We start from the raw sequence: 23,487 nt of genomic DNA on the forward strand, positions 1-23,487 counted from the left end.
TATTTATTAATGGAAGCACAGAAGATTCAGCTTGCACCAACAGCCCACTCCCCGACGGTGGCTGAAAATCATAGTGAGAAGAGCCAAACAACTGAAAATCTTGACAGCTTGGAGCCAGTCCCTTGGCAGTTTGCTTTGCTGCCATCAATAATGTTCATGATAAATGTCTGGTCAAAGGTTTCAGCGAGAATTAAACGGGAAACTGTTATCTTTAAAAAGTTCAGCAACACCCTCCCTTGAAGCAGAACACTAAATTATATAATAATAATAATAATAACCCCCTTCATGGATCACACGCATCCATTCTTAAGGAAATCAGCCCTGAGTGCTCACTGGAAGGACAGATCGTGAAGCTGAGGCTCCAGTACTTTGGCCACCTCATGAGAAGAGAAGACTCCCTGGAGAAGACACTGATGCTGGGAAAGATGGAGGGCACAAGGAGAAAGGGGGCGACAGAGGACGAGATGGTTGGATAGTGTTCTCGAGGTTACCAGCATGAGTTTGACCAAACTGCGGGAGGTAGTGGAGGACAGAGGTGCCTGGCGTGCTCTGGTCCATGGGGTCACGAAGAGTCGGACACGACTAAACGACAACAATAATAATAACAACCATGTGTCTTCCTTTGCAGAGGACAATCCTCTGAAAAGGTGGCCAGTGCCAACCTGGTTGAAAGATGAAGCCTATAGAAGGAGGGTGGGGATTAGTATGATGATGATGATGATAATAATAATATTTATACCCCACCCATCTGGCTGGGTTTCCCCAGCCACTTTGGGAGGCTCCCAACAGAGGACTAAAAACAGAATAAAACTTCAAACATTAAAAACTTCATCATCAACATCATGACATTTCTATCCCACCTTTCTTCCAAGGAGCTCAAGGTGGTCACATGGTTCTCCCACCTGCATTTTATCCTCTTAACAACCCTGTGAGGTAGGCTAGGCCTAGGATGTTCAAAGCATACCCACAAACACAAACACACACAGAGTAATGCTTAAAAGACGAATCTTTAAAACAGAGATGGAAAGCAAGTGTCCTGCAACCATGACTTTGCATTCCATTTTTATAGACAAGCCATGGACCACCCAGATGGAATGGGGTGGACCACTGGTGGTTCGAACTGGCCCATAGAACCCTTGCATGTAGCCTATACAGCACTCTCTCCTTCTCCAAGGAAAAACATACAAGGAGAAGCCATAACAGCATCTACCCCCTTCCCCGACTAAGCTTCATTCTTTGGGGGCCAAATATTGACGTGTATGCCCCAACGTGCTTCACTACAGAAGCACATTGGAGCTCTACAAGATATTGCACTCTTGGCCCCACCTAGTCGGTTCAAAGGACAAAATTGCTTCCCATCCTCATCACAAGGCAAAACCCGATAGTGGAGACAGGAGGGGACGCAAGCTCACTAGCAGAAATGCAGTCTGAGGTTCCAAATATTGTAAGCTAAATAAGCTTACCAGCTTTGTCTTTTAATTAGTACTTCCATCCACCACAAACAAGTACCACTAAGACAATCAACTTTCTCTGCTTTTTTTAATTTTGCAGAAGGCTTCTCAAGAGCAGCACAGCCAGCAAGGGGGAGACGGGTACATGTGCAGGAGGAGAGACTGGGAGAACGCTTCTGGTTTTTCAGTTCAGGTGCCAAAATGCCACCTCCGGAGAAACGCCTTGAGTCAAAGTATATGACCCATCCTCCTCCGTTAAATCCAAAGCAGGGATCAGAAAGAATGAATTCTAGAGAACATTACCCGCTTAATTCTCTTTTCTTCCCATTTTTTTTTCATTGTTGAGGCTATATGGAAAAAAATCCCACTTTTAAAAAGGGTCATAAAGCAAGGAGACTTTCCCACAGTCGTATGACAAATGAGACCTGCAAGTAGTGGGTTTTATTTTCTCCAAAACTCAATGCACCCTCTTGAAGGATGATTTTTCTTCTACTCCTGCAATAATTCCATGGCATTAGAATTCTATCTCTTTCTGTTTCTGCAGCAAAGCAGAGCGCTCGGGATATTTTTATTGCTTCTTTCTCCATAAAGGGGACGATCCCTTACCTTCCTACACTCCAGCATTATTGTACTAGGAAGAACAAATTAATGCAAGCTTTGATAGCCGTCAAAGCACAGAGGGCTGAGATCTGCCGTCAGTTCAATGCACAGCTGACTTGTTAATTTATGCTCACATATAAGCAGGCAGGCTAACTCTCCGTTAAATGCTTCTGGAATCAAGTAGAAACTCTTCAGTGACATCTTGCTAAGAGCCTCGCTAGAATAACCAGCGTTACGCTTTTCTTCTTCGTACACACAACTGTGACTTTGGGGGAAATTAGGTTAGATATCAGAAGCTGGTGGAGCCAGGGACAGATCTGGTCCTGACAAATGTATCTGCCAGTTTCCAAGTAGCTCATCACCACCCCTTATGCCCTAGGCTTCCTGGAAGTTTGGAAATGAAAGGGAGGAGGGAGAAAGGAATGTCAGAAATGAAGGCTCTGCCTTCCTTCCATATCACTAGAAAGCAGCTGATGGGTCACTTTATTTGCAAAGCAGTTTCTTGCTGAAAAGATAAGTCCAGAATAAAGAAGGGGGAATAAAACGTATGAACTCAAATCAAGGGACACTGGCTAGACAGCAGCACTGCTGAGAACGAGGAAGAAGATCCAGGAGGCGATTGTGAATCACAACTAAATGTGGCACAAACATCATGATGGTGCTAAAAAAGGAAAATGACATTTCAGACTCATGAGCTGAAGCATCTTATTGCATGACGTATCCAGCAGTTGTTGAGCAACCGTCAGGCTTTGGCTGAAGAAACTATAGGTACCATGCTCTTATGGAGAATTCAAACTGTAGCACAAAGGCAAATAAGCAGGACTCCAAAATACAAGGAAGGAATGGGAGAATTTGCCTTAGAGTGGAATGAGGGTCTTTTGGAAGCAAATAAAATCTCAAAATTTGCAGCAAATAACCTGTCATGTTTGTTTGTTTGTTTGTTTGTTTGTTTGTTTGTTTGCATATAGATGCCACCTTCAAGGGGTACTGGTTTTGGTGTGTGAATGACTGTTATATGTCTTAGTACCAAACAATGATGACACAACCTTGATGGCAGAAAGTGAGGAGGAATTAAAGAACCTTTTAATGAGGGTGAAAGAGGAGAGCGCAAAATATGGTCTGAAGCTCAACATCAAAAAAACGAAGATCATGGCCACTGGTCCCATCACCTCCTGGCAAATAGAAGGGGAAGAAATGGAGGCAGTGAGAGATTTTATTTTCTTGGGCTCCATGATCACTGCAGATGGTGACAGCAGTCACGAAATTAAAAGACGCCTGCTCCTTGGGAGAAAGGCGATGGCAAATCTAGACAACATCTTAAAAAGTAGAGACATCACCTTACCAACAAAGGTCCGTATAGTTAAAGCCATGGTTTTCCCAGTAGTGATGTATGGAAGTGAGAGCTGGACCATAAAGAAGGCTGATCGCCGAAGAATTGATGCTTTTGAATTATGGTGCTGGAGGAGACTCTTGAGAGTCTCATGGACTGCAAGAAGATCAAACACATCCATTCTTAAGGAAATCAGACCTGAGTGCTCACTGGAAGGACAGATCCTGAAGTTGAGGCTCCAATACTTTGGCCACCTCATGAGAAGAGAAGACTCCCTGGAAAAGACCCTGATGTTGGGAAAGATGGAGGGCACAAGGAGAAGGGGACGACAGAGGATGAGATGGTTGGATAGTGTTCTCGAAGCTACAAACTTGAGCCTGACCAAACTGCGGGAGGCGGTGGAAGACAGGAGTGCCTGGCGTGCTCTGGTCCATGGGGTCACGAAGAGTCGGACACGACTAAACGACTAAACAACAACAACACCAAACAATGCTTCTCTGAAACGTGTTAATGCTGAACGTGACTACTGGAAGAAATCAACAAACAAGCAATACATGAAGTACTGTATGTTCAACGGAAACGCAGCCATGCAAATATTATCAAATTTTACAATGAAGATTAGGCAAACCTGGTCTGTTTGCAGAGAACTGCTTGGCACTTCTAAATTTATTCTGCTTCCACGATTTGGCATTAGAAAGAAATGTAGAGGCAGGGTAAAGGAACTGGTAGACATTTCCATATTGTTTTATGCAACTGTGATGAATAGGAAGCTTTTTATTTTGTAAAACAATTAACCTCCAAGAATATTTCATATAATAAATGAACAACACACATTTCCTCCAATAGTTGCTTTCAGCATTCAGCATGACACCAAGCAAGGCACACATTAAAGATTAGTTTTAAAAAAGAGTAAAAACAACTCCAAACACTCACAGATAAGATATAAAATAGAAACACGATTTAGCACTAAGATGTATAATACTCCTTAATGTGCACCAAAGCCAGGGTTTCATATAATTCACACACCTCTCTCTTGCTCACACTTCAGAGTCATAGATCTCTTATAAGCCTCTCGTTCTGCAGTTCTTTGGGGCAGAGTGCTCCCCTCTTGTTATTACTAAATAACAAAATTGTAAGAACTGCATGAAGGGAGGCTTTGAAATTAGATGCTGAGGTTATCAAGGCCAAGTGCGGACTACATATCTTTTTCTAGTGCTCAGCAGAATCCACTGCTGCAATTTTGAGGCTTGCCAAGAGAGGTAGCAGCGTGTTGCAGCAAACACAACAGGTAGTCCTGTAGCATCTTACAAAACCGATTTATCACGGCACAAGGCCAAGTGGGAAAGTCCACTTCCGTCGTTGCAAGTGCCATCCCCAGATGACAGGGGTAGATAAGATACTCATTCACAAGAGGGAGAAATTGCAAACAGAGGGTCACAGATTAAAAGGGTGGCAGTGGGTCTGTGGCATTTCTCTGCAAGTCACAAATATATGCAAGAGCAGAACAGAGGAGCCCATTCAAAAGAGCAATTATAGTTGGGGGGGTGGGGAAGGGTTACATTAAGATTCTGTTAACACCTACAGGGAAAGAGCAAACCAGAGTCCTGATTTAGTCCAAACTGAGCGCAACAGAATTTGCTGGTTCTGTAGTTTTATGCTAGAGCTTCTTGTTAAGTCTTTTTGTTGAAAGTATAGTGACTTTGAAGTCAGCTGCAGAATGCTCTGTAATGTATTACCGTGGAACCTCGGGTTGCGAACATGATCCGTGCGGGAGGCACTTTCGCAACCCGCAGTGTTCACAACCTGTGATTTAGTGTTTGTGCACATGCGCAAGCGCCAAAACCCAAAAGTAACCTGTTCCGGTACTTCTGGGTTCGGCGCGGTGCGCAACCTGAAAACACGCAACCTGAAGCGTCTGTAAACCAATGTATCTCTGTACAGCTTCCAAGGCCTGCTAATTTTTATGTCAGATTTGAGCCCCAAGTCCTATTCTTAAACACTTACAAGTTATTAAACTGGTAATAAATATTTTCCCATGGCTATTATTTCACGTGAATCCTTTCTGCTAGAGCAGAGCAAATCTGCTGGATCTGTATTTATTTCTACATGCTGCTTCAGATTATCCAAACGTTCATCTGTATTACTTTTCTGTCCCAGGGGCAGGGCAGGTCTGCTTCCTACCTAACAATTCTGTACTGGAGAGCTGAACGTTTATATATACTGTATATGTCTGGCTTATCTAGTCAGAATGATGCTGCCCTGAAGCTGTATCCAGAACAACTAAGGAATGTTGCAGTTTTCCCTTAACAGACTTATGGCTCTGAAACATGTAGAGGTGCATAAATTTTTTCTTTGGTGATAATCCAAAATCGAGACCACTTAAAATGTGCCACTAGGAACATTAAAAAAACCTATGTGAAGTGTTGGTTCTTTCTGTTGTAAGTATAAACAGCATGTCTCCACTCAGAGAATACTTTCCTCTCACAGTGCGCAAAAACTTTTGAACAGAATAAATTTTCAAGTTACAAGTCCTCAAAATTTATCGGGGATGTGTAAGACTCAAAGTAAGGTAAAGGTAAAGGTAAAGGTAAAGGTACTCCTGCCCATACGGGCCAGTCGTGTCCGACTCTAGGGTTGTGCGCCCATCTCACTTAAGAGGCCGGGGGCCAGCGCTGTCCGGAGACACTTCCGGGTCACGTGGCCAGCGTGACAAAGCTGCTCTGGCGAGCCAGCACCAGCGCAGCACACGGAAACGCCATTTACCTTCCCGCTATAAAGCGGTACCTATTTATCTACTTGCACTTAAGTGTGCTTTCGAACTGCTAGGTAGGCAGGAGCTGGGACCGAACGGCGGGAGCTCACCCCGCCGCGGGGATTCGAACCGCCGACCATACGATCGGCAAGTCCTAGGCACTGAGGTTTTACCCACAGCACCACCCGCGTCTCATAAGACTCAAAGTACAGCAATGCAAATGTAGCTTATTTATAAAGAGGTACAGATACTGGGTTGTATCCAGTGCTAGTCCTACTCAGAGTAGACCCACTGATGTTCACAGGCACGACTATTCTTTTTAATATGTCAACTCTTGAGTAAAACTTAGCTGGCTACAACGTTTTTAGCTCCTGCTCAGCAGCCCATGTGGTCCTCAGTACCACCTGAAAACAGTGTAAGCCTCTGAAGATAGACGCAGGTGGAAGAGCAGGGAAAGGGAGGGGAGAGGACTCTAGATCAACTACAAATGGAGACCCAACTGTGGTTCATGCCAGCACAGATGTACCGGAGATGTTGGGGAATTGCATGCGCACGATTTGCCTTGCTGTAATTTTGCACCTTTGCACCTGCTAAAGGCAGGTGGTTGGTATGCATAATAATGCAGGGCTCTGGAGAAATTAACAAGGAAACTTGACAGATGGGGTTGGCGTTCCTGCAAACAACAGGTATATCAGATGCACAGGAGAGTCCATGGCACTTGGGAGCATTGGATCAGGTTCAGCTGTCCCTGCTGCCTAATAAAATTCAGCAATAGATTACACTGCAGCCCACTTGACAGCCTTTTCACAAGCCATTAGAAGCGACTTCATGTTGGGAGACCCCTGGTTTCCAACAATTCCAGGGATGATGTGCTATAATAAGCATGTTGGCATGACTGTTCCCTGACTTTTATCTTGCCCCACCAAGGTTTTGATGTGCCTGGGTCAGGGTCACTTCTCCTACCTAGGCAGTTATCTTTCCACAAGGGTCAACACTGATGCCAAAATCCAGCATCGCCTAAGCTCTACGAGTGCGGCTTTCTCCCAATTGAATTGCAGAGTGTTTGAGGACCGGAACATTCGCAGGGAAACCAAAATGCTTGTTTACAAAGCTGTTGTACTACCAACCTTACTGTATGCTTGTGAAACATGGCCCACTTAGAAACGCCATCTCCAACTTCTTGAAAGATTTGATCAACAGTGTCTCCGAAAAATCTTACACATCACTTGGAAAGACGGGCAAACTAATATCCGTGTAGCAATGATTCTTCAACATCAACTTCGTTGGACTGGTCATGTTGTGCGGATATCCACCTGATTATCGTCTTCCAAAGCAACTACTCTATTCCAAACTTAAAGATGGAAAGTGCAATGCCAGTGGTCAACAAAAGAGGTTTAAAGACTGTCTCAAGGCAAATCTAAAAAAATGTAGTATAAACACCGACAGCTGGGAAACACTGGCCTGCGAGCGCTTCAGTTGGAGAACAGCCTTTACCAAAGGTGTCATGGACTTTGAAGACACTCAAACTCAGAACGCAAGGCAGAAACGTGCTAAGAGGAAGGCACGCTTGGCAAATCCACACTGTGATCAACTCCCGCCCGGGAACCAATGTCCCCACTGTGGAAGGACATGAGGATCCAAAATTGGCCTCCAAGGTCACCTACGGACTCATTGTTAAAACCGTGTTTATGGAAGACAATCTTACTCGGCTATGACTGAAGAAGAAATCACAAGCCAGGGTTGAGATTGATCACCTCGGATAATACATCTGGCGTTTTGAGGATGAAGGAGTACTGAAATTTATAGCCGAGGCTACAGCAGCACTGGTCGTACTTCTGCACGCTATCGTGTGTGACTTGATCTTTCTGCCAGAACGGGAAAGGCTATAGCTCAGTGGTAAAGGACACACTATGCATGCAAAATGTCTCTAGTTCACTTTCTGCTGGGCTGGTGTAGTGGTTAAAGTGTTAGACTAGAACCTGGGAGACCAGGGTTCAAATCCCCACTCGGTCATGAAGCACATTGAGTGACCTTGGGCCAGTCCCTGTCTCTCAGTCTAGCCTATTCTCATAGGGATGTTGTGGGGATTAAATGATGGGAGGAGAATGATGTACCGCCACCTTGAGCTCTTTGGAAGAAAAGGTGGAATATGAATGCAATGAATGAATGAATGAATGAATGAATGGGCTTTTGAAAGAAGGCTACTTCTGGACGACTATTTTAAAATCGTCACGGTCACTGCCCTCTCACGTCACCTCTCTCCCTTGCCTCTGACTTTATGCAGGATTTAAGATGCACTCAGAATGCCTCCAAAGAGCGAGCAAAAAATCAGCTGTCAATCCTAACACTTCCTCAGGACTGGAATTCAGGCGATATAAGAAGTTCTGGTTCCTGAACCTGCGCTGCACTCTGGAAGGGCCCTGAAAGTCAGAATGTTTCCAAAGCACCTACCAAAGGATTTTCTTTTGGTTGAGGGGGTGGTGGGAGGGAAAGACATAGATCACTGATGTTCCCAAATCCTGGCAGGTTACCAAGACCATCCAAAATTAGTGGCCCATCTCTAATCTCTACAGAATTCTAATAGCGTTTTATCTATAGCAGCAAGACAAGAGGTCTCGCAACATTCATACCTGTTATCTGATCACAGCCAGAATGACCACTACCAGTTTAAATGCCTTTTCAACGCTTATTTTGTTATTCTGGCACAATTCCACTCAGTCCCAGAACAATTTCATGTTGTTCAATCAAATTAATTCCTCACTTTGAGCTTGGCCAGACCTTTACAGCATTAAGAGAGAAATAAAAAATGTAACGCAACAGCATGAACCATCCTTTCACAACCTGGTGCCCTCCAGATGTTTTGAACAACAACTCCCATCAGGGCTTTAACGGGTGCCATTTGAAATACAATGGAGAAATCAAGTTTCCTAGCAGCAAAAGTGGCTTACGCTTGTCGCTGAATGGAAGCCACCCCTTTAAAAGACATGCCTAGCATTTAAACAAGCCCTTAAAGACCTTTATACTCAACTAGGTATTGGGTAGGTTTCCCTGGAAGACACATGCAGATGCCTGGAAACAGACATTAATTATGGTTCATTTCAAACCCGTCATCGTCGTATTAAGGTTTTTGACACTCGCTTGTTGAAAGCACCCATAGTAAAGTGTTAACCACAGTGCTGACAGCACAGGAGGCAGGTGCTAACTCACAGCAGAAGCTTCTGAACGCCTCCTCCCAGACACCTGGACGGAGGAAAGGGGAGGAGGGGAATGAGCAAGCCCAGGATGAAGATAGGCTCACTGGTATCTGCTAAACCAGGGGGGGGGGGACCTTTGACAGCTCAAGGGCCACATTCCCTGCTGAGGAACCTTCCAGGGGCCACATGCCAGAGGCTGCTGGAGCCAGAGGCAAAACTATACATTTGTGCAGTAGGCTGGTTTCTGCACATACACCCCTCTCTATGGAGGTCTATGGGTGACATTTAACCAAGTTTTATTCAGAGTAGACCCACTGAAATTAATTGACCTGGCTTAGTCACATACGTTCATTTCAACAGGTCTCCTCCTGAGTAAAGAGCAGTTGCATACCACTCCATTGTTCTAATTTGGCAGGAGACAAGTTAGTGTTATGGTCCTTTCTTCTGATTAAGCTTCAACTGTGCTGCTATTCTGCCAAAACAGGAAAGAAAAAGGGAAAGAGAAGATCACACAACTGACCTGGTGTTCATTAACTTGCAAGACACTTCAGGGGGCAAGACTGCCATTTCACATTCATTTTAAGTTGGTGAGTTTTAGCAACTGGGAGCGGGTGGTTAAGAGCCAGCTAGGAACTGCATCTGTGTACAGTCATTCCTCGGGTTACAGACTTTTCAGGTTGCGTTTTTCAGGTTACGGACCGCCGAAACCTGGAAGTACCAGAACAGGTTACTTCCGGGTTTCGGCGGCCGCACATGCGCAGAAGTGCTAAATTGCACTTTGCACATAAGCGTCGAATCACAACTCACATGTGCGCAGACGCGCCGCTGCAGGCTGCGGACACTGCGAGTTGCGAATGTGCATCCCACACGGATCACATTTGCAACCTGAGCGTCCACTGTACTGTACTTAAAAACTTGCTGCTGCTGGGAGCGCTGAAGTATTACTTGGCGGCCTTAATCCAACATCAACGGATTTACGGTATGCTCCTCAGACTTTGGATCTGGGCACCACAGAGTTGAATTGCCTGAAGAAATTGGTCATTAGCCCACAACTGTGATTTTACAGATGAGAAGCAGAGGCAGCTTTGTTCTCACAAAATATCCAATGGAGCATCTAAGGTGTTTTTTTTTTTTTGGTTTTTTTTAAAGAAGTATGGTGGGGGATGCACGAAGAAACATTTGATCACATCACACACACATACACACAAATACACACACCCGCAGTCTGAAGCAGCACTGGCCAGATACAGCATTTTTACGTTTCTTCATTCATTAAAATGCTTACAACACAGGTTCATTAAAAAAAGAAAACCAAAGCAGCTTGCAAAAAGAACTAAAAGCAATTAGCGCACTGTATAAACAGAACGTAAATCAACAGAAAGCCATACTGTTGAGATTACAATCAACAGTTTTTATATTTTTAAAAAATAGGTCCTTGTGAGAAAAGATTGCCTTTGCTTGACGTCCAAAAGCCACCAAACATAGGAAAGTGGGAAGCTACCTTGCGGCAAGCTACCTTGGACAACCTAACTCACGGGCTGGCAGCATGTTAGGAATTCTGAAGAGAGGGTCTCTCCCAGTCCTCCCAGGAGATGCTGGGAACGAAATCTGGGAATTTTCGCATGCAAAACGGACGGTCTACCGCTGAGTTGCGGACTTCCCTAAAAGGAATGGAGATACTCAAGGGAAGGAATGCCTTAATGTCAGTGCTATCTCAGAGAAGGCTCCGACCTACATTGCCACAAACACCTCGGCAGCTGCTCCTCAGAAGAACAGACAGAAGCCTATGGACCAGGACTCATGTCTACCATGAATGTGGTCTTAGGAGAGCAACATTGTCAGTGCATCACATTAGGAAGGAGGAAGATAATGATATTACTGGTATTATTACTAATACTACTTATTTTTAATGCAATTAATATTTCTTTTCTAAAAAGTTATATACCACTTAATGTCAAAATAGGCTTATACAAATATAAAAATTGTTTCGCTAAGAAGATGTGGACAGTGATGGGCACCTGTCGGGTGGGGGTCTGTATCACAGAGGGCTAAAGTGCAAGGGGAGATTTTCACCCGCCTGATTTTAGGAAATTCCCCCCTTGTACCAAGCCCTATGGGACCCACAGTGTCAACTGTTCAGGAGGGACCCCCAATTCTCTGGAGAGTTTTTTGGGGGCATACAGGCGATGGGAAGAGCAGCTCAGTCGGCAGAGAACGGCTCTTAATGTCAGGGCTGTGGATTTGAGCCCCAAGTTGGGCAAAAGATTCCTGCATTGCAAGGGTTGGACTAGATTACCATCATGGTCCCTTCCAACTCTACAATTCATATTCTAAATCATATGATCCACTGAAAGTGTTAATTTTTAGCTGGCAGCTGGTTTCATCTTCTCTTTTGTATTTTTTGGGTATATTGTTTTAATGTAAACTTGTGGTTTTATTGTTAGCTGCCTTGGGTATTTCCTTTGGGAAAGCATGATACAACTTTTTATAATAAAGAAATATTACTACTGCTACTATAATAACCAGCGTGGGGGGGTGTTACGTTAAGTAATTTATATACCACCGCAAGCACTTTGCTTGCTTTACAACCTTCACAACAGCCCCGAGAGAGAAGCTCCCTAAGTTTTTGCCCCCTGTAGCTGAGCAAGGATCTAGGCACCTGTGCCAACGAACACCACGAAAAGGTTTTCATACAGGGTTCTGGTCTAAGTCAATCCTCCACAGGGAGTCTGTCAGGCTTTGTTGAACAGAGCTTGATGTGTTTTCCCCTCAGGCTTTAGAAGACATTCATAGTTCTTCCCACACAAAGTCTTCTTATAAGCCCACATGCTGTCTGCTGAAGTCATTGGTCGCTGCTGACAAGCCTAAAGAAAGATATCTTCTGAGTAAGAGCTGCTTCTTTTTTAGGAGGATGGCACTACTACCATCCCAACTTCTATAGATCTGCAATGGAGGAGATTCTCATGGAGCGTTATCAATGCCTGGTAGCCACGATGTGGGATAGCTCCGTTGGTGGAGCATGAAACTCTTGATGTCAGGGTTGTGGATTTGAGCCCCACCTTGGGCAAAAAAGTCCTGCATTGCAGGGAGTCAGATGACCTGCGTGGTCCCTTTCAACTCTACAGTTCTATGATTCTCTGGTTATGCTCTGCCTCCAAAGTTGGAAACCACAGAATGGGAGGCTGCTCGTCCTCAGGTCCTGCTTTGAGGAGTTTCCTGCAGGCATCTGGTTGGCGACTGAGAACAGGAGGCTGAACTGGATTGTCCAGCCAGCTCTTCTTATGTAGTAAACTTGAGATGGGTGCAGAACAGAGACAGTGAATGCTGCCTGGTTAAGGCTGCGCTTGTTGGGATACTGTCGGGGAGACGGGGGCATCAGGCAGGCATCAGGCAGGCCCCCAGCTGGCTCCAGCCACTGGTCGGCAGCCGGTCTCCCTTGGAACAGCAGCAATCAGCGACACGAGCCTGAGATACATTTAGAGACCCGTGCACGCTCTGTCAGCAGAGTGTGTAAATCTTGTCACAGCAGAAGAGGCGGGCAGAGAAATGTGTAAGTATAACATACAGCATTTTATTCAGCATCGTTCAGGAACAGAGGAAAACATGTCTGCTTCCCTTCGTCTCCAGCAAAACAGCAGTAACACAAAAGCTATATACAAACGGAAGTTCCCAGCAAGTGCTGGAAGTAAACAGGCATGTGACACACAAGAGTCATACCTGTTCCCTTTTAAGGTCGAACGGAACTATATCCTAACAGTGCTGTCACCCACATGCACACAGTCTTTATGGAATTCTCTGCTGCAACCCTTTCCCACCTCCTAAAAGCTGCTCCTGAATGCTCGGCAACCTCCCTGGGGTTGCATGCAGCGCACTGAGGTGTGTGATCATTGTGAAAACTGGGTGACACCTAAACCCACCTCAGACAGGCACATACTTGGAAACACTTTCTGCTTTGGCCACACTGTATCCTGGTCCGGTATCGATGGAAGCAGTTCTATTAGCAGTGTCTCTCGACCTTGGGTCCCCAGTTGTTGATGGACTACAACTCCCATCATCCCAAGCTAGCAGGGCCAGTGGTCAGGGATGATGGGAGTCGTAGTCCAGCAGCAGCTGGGATCCCAAGATTGAGAAATACTGTGATAGCACAAGGATTTCTGGCTACGCAAGGGAACCCCTCCTTCCTCTCTTCAGGTGCCCACTAAATCTGTTCTAGTGGTTTCTCCAATCCTGCAGAGCAGATCTGGGCAGGGTGCAGGGAGAGGAGAGGGAGGTTTAGTTCAGCTGCATAGCCAGAAGCCCTTGTGATGAAAAAAAAAACTACTTTGTTGATGCTGCCCGGGCTATTCTTTCCATGTCTATTCATTATCCAGCTTCTTCCCTTTCAGAACTAAAGGACTAAAACTTAAAAATTGTACAGCACAGTATTAAAGCCAGAAGATACTGGTGCCAAACTATTCAATGTATTGGATTCATTAAGCCTGAGAGTCCACTTTAATCATACAAATCCATTAAGCCTATCCTAGTTAAATTCAGATAGTCCACTAACATACACTATAAATCAGCCTTCCAGACCTTCACCAGGCAACCTGTGACAGGTATTTTTGGAGCTGAAAGACCAAGCTGAAGCCCCTTTGCCATGCAAGCACAGCAGGGGCACCGACTGTCATTTGCAATCCTCTTTTCCCTCTCTGTTGACCCACAAGTGAATCACACAGCCCTGAGCTGAATTGGGAGCTTTTGTTGTTTGCAAGATCAAGGATGCAAATCAACATTACTTCTTTAAAAGGTCAGATGCTCAGCTTTAGCTGCACTCAGCTTCCCCAGATTTCATGACCAACGTAATACCAAGTCTGGTGCCATGAAGCAAATAATCATTTTACTGGCTTAAGACAAACAGAATCGGAAGTATGAGAGCAACAGCTAATACAAACGTTAAGATAAAACAAGGAAATGGCATACCTAGTACAGTACTGAAGATTCACTGTAACAGAAGCAACAGAAAACTCAGAGAGTTGGACTCAAGATTAAATTAGCTGCACTTGGTTCCCACTGATTTCAACGGCTCAGAAGTCCAACTAATTGAAGCCCAATTCCTCTTATCATAAACATACTCATGACTTGCAGCAGAGAAAACCTATTAAGGGTGGTTCTAAACACTAGAACTACCACTGATTATGTACACCCAGGAAGTTTTCCAGCCTTACCAGAACTCCCTGGGCTAGTTTCCTTCCAGCTACTGAAAAGCAACCCTGCCTTTTTGGAGCAATCTAAACAACCATCCTCTGAAAAGCAAACAACTCAATATACTCGCTTAAACACCAACAAAAATTGTGATCCAAAACTGTAGGAAAGTAGTGGTGCGTTTTCTAATCTAGGCAGTTCCAAGCATCAGCCCTGAAAAAGAGAATATTTACCTTTCTTCTATTTTGTTCCTGTCCACTAGGGGCTGTTTGATCCACTGGTTCACCAACCTCTGTCCTTGGGCCGTTCTGCACTTATTTAACAAGCCAGCCAAACAGTGCGTACCTTGAGCATTTTCTGAAGAACGCTGAGGGGAAATAACACATTGTGGTAGAAAGTCAATTAAAAGAAAAACCAAAAAACATTTGTGCAAAAGTGAGTGAAACCCCTCTAAAAGCAGAATAGTGGCAAGTGAGAACATGTATGTGTTTTGCATTTTAGTACTTTTCTTCTGAATCAAGAGGTGGTGCTCCATAGTGGTTAGAGTGTTGGACTATGACTTGGAAGGCCAGAGTTCAAATCCCCACTCATTCATGGAGCTCACTAGGTCACTTTCGGCCAATCATTGTCTCTCAACCTTGCAGGGTTATTTTGAGCATGGGGTGCAGAGAGCCACGTATGAGTGTGTGAGCTCTTTGGAGGGCAGTGTTGGGAGAGCGCTCTGGGCTATCTGCAGCCCCCTGGATTTCCAAGCATCCTCCGGTGAGTGTAGCTCTGGAAAAGGCACCCCCTTCTTCTCCAGGGCACTCTAGAAACATAAACCAACTTGATTTATGTGGGGTATAAATGTAATAATAGATAAAATTATTTCCTTTATGCTTGAGTTAATTTGGCATTCTGCAACAGAGTTCAAGCCCATCCTTCCAGTAACAAAGGAGGCGGATCATAGGGAAGACAAGCTAGCTGAATTGAGAGATGAGGGGAGAGAAAAATGGGGGCGAGGGTCTTTCCCTTCTATGTGGATGTACACAAATGTACTAGATCTGTGAAGATGAGGAACCAGGAACTTAGCTGTGGAGCGGTATCAGAGCGCAGCCCGATTTTAAAAACAATAAAAGCCATGTAGAGCTCTGAAATAAAATAACGGGCTTTACAGGGCTATATACCAAGATCAATATAACTTTAAAGCGTCCCTGGCTAGCTTCACAACGTGGCTTATGTCTTTCCTTATGTCAAGGCAGATTCTGCCACATTGCGTGGATTAAAGGTTTACTTCTCCAACATTTTCCTTCCCAAATGCTGTCTGATCCATCGAGGCAACACAAAATACATTCTCTTAAAGCTTTCAGCACATATTTTATTTATCTAAGCTTTGCCAGCCTAATATGCTATGCAGGAGTGGGGAATACTCGCTGCAGGGCATCTGCATATATTTGCATGTGCACACCTGTCAAAACAAGGGCTGCAACATGTAGTCTATCTAATCTATTAGATCTAGGATGAGGAAGTAGTAGCCCTCCAGGACTTACCGGACTATAACTCCTATTGTCCCTGAGCCTTGACCCTGAGCCTTTGAGATGTACATGCACCTTCTCTCTTCCAATTTATTGTTTTATTTGTATGCAGATTTTAATCAATTAACAGGCATAGTTTATTATGATTTAATAAGTGGATTATATCCACTTAAGTCATGCTCAGAACAGACCAACTGGAATTGATGGACATGACTAATGCAGGCAATTTGATTTTGAGGGGGGGGGGCAATTCAAGAATAAGTTAGACCAAATTAATGGCCGTTTAGGCTTCTTCCACGTGAATAGTTCACTTTTTGAATAATAAGAGTTATAAAGATGCTTAGGTTGGATATGGCCAAAAAAAGGGTTGGGAACCACTGCGTTAGGCCATCAAAATCTGCTCCAGAGGTTTGGGGGACCCTCTGGAGCAGATCTGAGGAGTGCGCAGGGAGCTGGAGGGAGGAGAGGAATTATTTGTGCAAGCAGAAGTCCTCTCACACAGTGCTGGATGCAACCTACTGGTGTCAGTGGGTCTACTTTGAGTATGCCTTGATCAAAATAAGTTCCAATTCGAAAATCCTTAACCTGGGCTAACTCCTGAGAATACTGTTCTCTTAATTCAACTAAGATTTGTTTCTGGCATGAGCTTGTGTTCACATTTCATTTACATGCTTATCTGGATGCCACTTTCCCACCCAAAAAATGTATCCAACTTAAAACAGATGTGCAAAAAAGGGCATGTGTCCCTATTTTAGGCAAGTTTGTGTTGCAGGTCTGTGCCCAGAGTCTTACGTACATAGCAACGCCCCGGCTTACCTGGAACAGGTTAAGTGCCCTGACAGCGGAATGATCCAGTGTGACATATTGATGAAGGTTCATGGTGGAGAGTTCAAATTGTCCAAAATTAGACTCGTCTGTTAAGAGTTCTAAATACTTAATCACTGCAGCCAAGGAAGTGATGGCGATCTAGGGGCAGAGTGTGAAAAAAAAGGGGGGGATTACTCCACATGCAGTAAGACAGGCAGCTTGTCACTGGCGTACTTTTAGGTACAGAGCTGGATGCCGTCCAACTAAGGAAGAGTTCCCAAATGAACAGCAGAATCGGCAGTTAAATAATTCCAAGTGAAATTATTGCTAGAAATTATACGGCAATCTACTTCCGAAGATACAAGCAAAAATGAGTTAGCACCTGGGTTCTGGGAGCAAAGACTGCAAAGCCACTGTATCTCCCCCTGCCCCCCGATCCTACTGCTGCCATGCTACCCAGACTTAAGCAATGGTTTGGTATAGCATTATATCCAAAGCTGGGATAATGACTTGTCTGGCTCCAAACAAACCACGGTAAGCCACAGAACAAACCATGGTTATAGGAAAACTATGAGCCCAGGTTAGATGCAACACTTAGCCAAACCATGGTTTAGCCCCCCAGGCAGCAAAGCAACAAGAGGAGTTGCAATATTCACTCAATGAACACATGTGTTTGCACAAAGCCATGGCTGACTCTAAGTTATATGTGAACTAGGGTCTGTATCTCTGTGCTAGAAAGAGACAAGGTGAACAGACAAAGTAGGGCAGGAAGCATTAAGAGCCCTATCCTGGACTGTCCCGGTCAAAGGCTTTATCCTTCACACACCTTTAAACTAGTGTTCAGAGAACCGCAATAGCCACTATCTGCGGCAGGAGAGTAAGGAAAGAACAGAAGCAGCCATTTATTCCACACTGAAAGGACTATGCAAATATAACAAAAGTACTTTAGTGCTGAAATGCAAACGTAAACTGCAGTTGTTTGAAAAGCTAGCTACAAACAGATCTTCTGTTTAAAAGTGACAGTGATGCCCATTTTCTTATGCAAAACTCCTCCATAGTGCTACTTCTCTCACTTGAAACTGCATGTTAAACATCACCAATAAACATTTGCAAAGCGTAGTTCAAGTGCAGAGAGAGAGGGAGACTAAGGCTACATTCAGGTTTGTGGCAGAGATGAGAATTGAACCAAGGACTTTTAACTCACACTTAGCAACTGCACAAGCCTTCCACCATTCAAATAAAGGTTGTCATAAAGAACAAAACCACAAGTATGGTTCAAAGAAAACCTTTGGGAGAGCATTAGTTTTAAAGCAAGCCTTATACCTGTTTTCAGAATGTTATTAAAAGTTGCAGGCAGTCTCCCCAGCAGGAGGAGGAAGTGCTAGCCATAGCTTATGTGTGTTAATTTAAAATTGCCCACGCACTGAGTTGGCTGTGTGTAATTTTAAGTGGGTGAGGGAGGAGAGCATTAAAAAAAATGGTAATTTTTAAAGATGCCAGTCACTTATCTTGTGTAGAATGAATGCAAGAGGTCTAACCTATCTCTCACAGATTTTTTGCTACAGTTATTATTATTATTCCATAAAATTTATACACCGTTTAATTGTAAAAAATACCTCAAAGTGGTTTACAGAAGGTAAAACAGTAAAATCAAGAATTATTTACAGCCCTACTTAAAAAAACATACAAAAGTTAAAATACTAAAACGGATTAACAATTCCTCAACTTTCTAAGCATCCATCCTAAAGATTCCAGGAGAGCTTCCCTGAAAAATAGTAATTACTGATGGGCTTTCCCTCTCCCAGTCACCTGTTTACAGTAGTTTAAGAATGTCAGCATTCTTTAATTTAGGGTGGAATTCTAACCCCTAGACAGCAGCTTCAGGGCTTGCTGGAGCAATGCAGTCAAGCACAGCATCCACAAATCATCTCTGCTGCACCAGCTCACAGCTCATCTTGGAGAAGAAGCCCAGATTGGGCCTGTCTTCACGATGGCAGCAGGGGGTGCACAGAATCAAGTGAACCCTGTGCCAGTCCAGCCCTCCCCACAAAAGCCTTGCTCTGGGTTTTCTGATGGCTACCACTGGTATGAATACCAGCAGCAGTGGCTTCTGCCCATTCGCCATTTGAGCAACTCTATGGGGATGATCTTCGCCAGTGTAGTTCCCCAGCTGGTGGAGACTGGCAGAGTTGAATGGAAAGGTGGCTCCAGTCCCCACAAACGCTTTCTACCATAGCAGTTTGGATTGCTCTGATATAACAGCTTGATTTTACCATACAGTCGTATCTCGGTCTAAGTACAGTCCTGTTAATGAACGATTCAGGCGACGCACTCCGCAAAACCGGAAGTAGGTGTTCCAGCTAGCGAACTTTGCCCCGGAAAACAAACGGAAGCCAAGTAGTGGAAGGCCACCAGCGGCGGGAAGCCTCATTGGGGAAAGCACGCCTCGGTTTAAGAACATTTTTGGTGTAAGAATGGACTTCCAGAATGAATTAAGTTCATAAATGGAAGTACCACTGTTTATTTAAATTGGCTGTTGCTGCATGAGTTTTCATTCCATGTATTATTATTATTATTATTATTATTTATCACCACCATCTTAAATCATCTTTTCTTACTACGTTAGTTACCCTGGGAACACAAGTATATATTGAGAATACAGAATATGAATTACGTACGTACGTACGTAAATAAATAAGTAAATAAATAAATAAATGTTACAACAACTTTCTTGAAAATATGGATTAAGATGGGGTGGGTACAGTAGCTTTATACATTAACTAGACAAGGCAGCAATGCTAAATATCACTTTTAAAATATTCTTCACATCCATGCTGTAACGGTTGCATTGCTTTCTGTAGCAACGTAAATGTTTAAAGAGGGCTTTATCTTGTCTATCTGCAAAAAAACCCTGTGAGTCACATCATTCCAATTTTACAGATGATGCAAAATAACAAACAAAAAATAACAGCCAACGAAGGCTAGTTTATATGTGCCATTTTGTCTAAACAGAGGTAGGACCCATGTAGAAAAATGTATATACCACTATGTGTGAGACAGCAACATGTATTTGGAAGTCTCTCCAGCAAATAATAATAAAATAATACTTCAAAAGCATTTGTGTAACTTACTTGATATTTAACTTCAATGAGAAGTTGCAAGAAAGTATTTGTTTTGACCATGCCCATTTTTACCGTGCATCCCATTCCACGGTGCAGCTTAGGACTAGACCTTAGGACTGAAGTCTAGAGCCACCAAATGACCACTCAGGGAGCAGTAGATGTCAGTGAAGTGGCAAACAGGCCCAGTATCAGCATCTGAACTGGTATGAGAATGCCTGAGTCACTGCAGCATCCTTTCTTTCTTCTCCTAAAACATATTTTTGGAACATAGGAACAGCCCTACCTGTAACTGCCAGGTATTGAACCTGGGATCTCCTGTATGCAAGGCAGATGCTCTACCACTGAGCTAAGGCTCTTCCCCTTAATATTATAGTCCAGGAGCAGACAGCCAGGCAGGTACATTGTTACAGGTGCTCATTTTATGTATTATTGTTTTCTGCAACAAAATGGTACTTATTCCCAGGTAAAGGTGTTCAACAGCAGGACAGCAGTAGCAAACACCCATTTTATTTCTGTGGCATTGGCAGTGCTACAATTTGAGTTTAAAATGCAAAACCAATCATGCTCAGGAAACTTTAAAAAAAAAAAAAGAATGCTCAAGATTGGTTTAAGTTTTTTGCTCTAACAGAATCAGCATTGTAGAAGCTGCTGTAAGCATGGAATGGCATTTGTGGCGGGGGCGGGACAGTCTAGCACAAGGGCCTGCAAATAAAATGGCTAATCTGGATGATACCGATTCCTCCAGTATCATCCAGATTAACTATTTTGTTTGCAGGCCCTTATGCTAGGCTGACCCCTCGTGGCAATCATACATCATAGCAGCCAGCAAAAGACAACTGTCCAATCTAGGCTGCCAGCAAATGAGCTGCAGTGAGATCAATGAAAAACTTTTAGTTGACTAAAAATGGGCTCCCAACTGATCAGGTAGCAATTTATTTACACATGTTATAGATATATTTAAGAGCTCATTGTTTTATTATTAAAAAAATGGAATCTGCAAGCATCATAAAGGGCATTTCTCTCCTCTCCTTCACACAACTTCTAAAATGATACCCAACATGACACGCTTGCATCAGAGAATTGTACAGTTGCAATGCAGAAATATGCAGCTGTCCCATACATGAATCGAATCTGCAACCTTGGCATTATCAGCACCACACTTTAACCAACTGAGAAAACAAAATACGCTTCTTGTTTCAGAACTACTGTTTTACCCACATGCACATTTAATTGACATTCTAAGCCAACTGGCATTCCTTTAGTCAAGGAATAGATAGATAGATAGATAGATAGATAGATAGATATCTGCATCAACCACTGGCCTTTGCAATTTGAGTATAAAATACAAGCATGTATAAACAAAATTACCAAAATAAATCAAAATAACAGCCATTGCAATTTGGCCTGGTTCAGACCCTCACTGAGACACCACTCCAATTTATCAGGAAGAATAGCACAAGTCAGTTTGGATGGGCATAAACCCCCTGGAATGCCTCTTTTTAGGGACTCAGATCAGCCAGCTAAGCCCTGGCCTAGCCACGATGGCCGGCAGACTTCTGACATAGCCCAGGCTCAGCTGGAGATCAGTCTATTCCAAATTCCACTCATACCAGTGGATTGCTCTATAGGGCACAAAGCACTGGGAAGCACTGAATTCTGGTATACAGGTTCAAAACACCACTCCAAACACGTACAAAGAAGAAAGCTGTCAAACAGGTTCGGCCATTTCCTCTCCTTTTCAAAAAGAATTTACATGCAAGTGGCCAAAGAGGAGGCGCAGGTGCAAAATGCCACTGAAGCCACAGGTTACCAGGCTATGACACTTTTATGATATATATCCCCCCACCCTCAAGCCTGGTTACCCACCTGTTGGTCCATTTCGGGTAATTTTGCACTAGACATCTTCTCCTTCCCTTTCGATCTCAGCAAGCGGTTGAGATCTTGAACAATGTCCTTTGTTACAAACTCGGTCTTCTTCCTCTCTGTAATCAGAATCCCTCCTCTCTGAACAACCTGCAAATATATATATATATATATATCTTTAGATATAAAAATTGAGAATGTTCTCTTCCGTTAGAGGAGGGATGGGGAACCTGTGGTGCTCTAGATATTATGGGACATCAACTCCTCTTGTACACTGGCCACTGGCCAAGCGGGCAAGGCTAATGGGGAGTCCAACAACATCTATAGAGCTGCAGGTTCTCCATGGTTGGAATATGCTTCTGAATACCAGCTGCTGGAAACCACAGGAGGGGAGAGGGCTCTTCTTCTCAGGGCCTGCTTGCAGGTTTCCCACAGGCATCTGGTTGGCCAGTGTGATAACAGGAAGCTGGACCAGGGGGGGCCACTGACTTGAGCCAGTAGGCTCTTCTTTTGTTATCAAGTGCACCCGTATCAGCCTAAACGTCTGCTCAGAAATTGACTGAACTCAATGGCTGCTCACTCCCAGATAAATGTGCACAGAACTGCAATTTGACCACAAATTTACTAACTTCCATGTAAACATGCATGTAAATCTCTCAATGAATTCATTCAAAATGGATTGTACCATAACATTTTAACCAAAATGTTTGAATCAATGTAACTACTGATAAACTAATAATCAAAGTGAATTATTTAATAACAAACACAATAATGTATTCTCTTTAATCGTTTGTGGTATTAGCAATCAATGTAGGGTGAGATTCTGGCAAAATATAAGCATTCCTATAGAGTCCAGGGGGGAAGGTACTTTACATACATTAAATCTTTCCCATTAAAATCTATAGGATATGGAGCCACTTTAATTCAGAAATAGAAGATCCCATAGTGTTTCATTGGACTCCCAGGTGAGCCTGGGATTGCAGCTGTAACATGTTTCACTTTGGATGGATTGTGTCCATTTTAGAACATGAACTACTCATTATTAACAAAAGATAAGCACTAGGAAAGATGAACATGCTTATTAGACATATAACCCACTACAGTCTAGAAACTATGAAAAAAGCACTGGTTTCTCCATAAAAGCTCATTATTTTCCCCTCTGGGTGAGAAATATACACTCCCTGCTCCTTACAATCCCCCTTATATGGTGGAAAAGATGGTTGATGCTTTTACATTCCTATAAACTAAGCTGTGAACTTTGTACATACTATAAATATTTCATGAAACTGATGAAAGCCAAATACCTATGCTCCAAAAATACGTGACGATAAATTGATGTGTCACCATCCCAAGTAAGTTTGGACTTGTGAGTTGCCATACCAAAAAGGTTGGGAACCACTGAAGAATGTTAAAAGAAAAGGGAAAAGAGAACCCTACTTTCTCTTAGCTTTTCTATTCCTGCAGCACAAATTAACTTGAAGGCCCTGTCCACTTCTGTAAGTCTTCTACCAAATTTAAGAGGGGGGGGGTAGAACGGGCAGAAGGACAGAGGCTTGGCTAGTAATCATGGCTCATGTTTGTAGGCACCGGGCAGTAACCACAGGAGCCTAATTCAAACATAATGCAAACCAGGGAGTGAGCGAGGGAATCTAAGAGTGTGAAGGGAGGAGCAC

General features: G+C 43.6%; 1 protein-coding gene across 1 annotated transcript in view; it reads right to left on the reverse strand.

Annotated features, from left to right (window-relative positions):
- Positions 1–23,487, reverse strand: part of MSH2 (mutS homolog 2) — a 52,311-nt gene that overhangs the window by 23,636 nt on the left and 5,188 nt on the right. The window contains exons 4-6 of the mRNA XM_028725015.2: positions 21,818–21,964; positions 16,839–16,988; positions 14,742–14,875 (exon numbers count right to left, since the gene is read on the reverse strand). Of these exons, the coding sequence (XP_028580848.2) occupies positions 14,742–14,875; positions 16,839–16,988; positions 21,818–21,964 (431 nt within the window). The remainder of the gene's footprint in view (positions 1–14,741; positions 14,876–16,838; positions 16,989–21,817; positions 21,965–23,487) is intronic.

The sequence above is a fragment of the Podarcis muralis genome, chromosome 3, assembly GCF_964188315.1.
Source record: "Podarcis muralis chromosome 3, rPodMur119.hap1.1, whole genome shotgun sequence".
Taxonomy (NCBI): Eukaryota; Metazoa; Chordata; class Lepidosauria; order Squamata; family Lacertidae; genus Podarcis; species Podarcis muralis.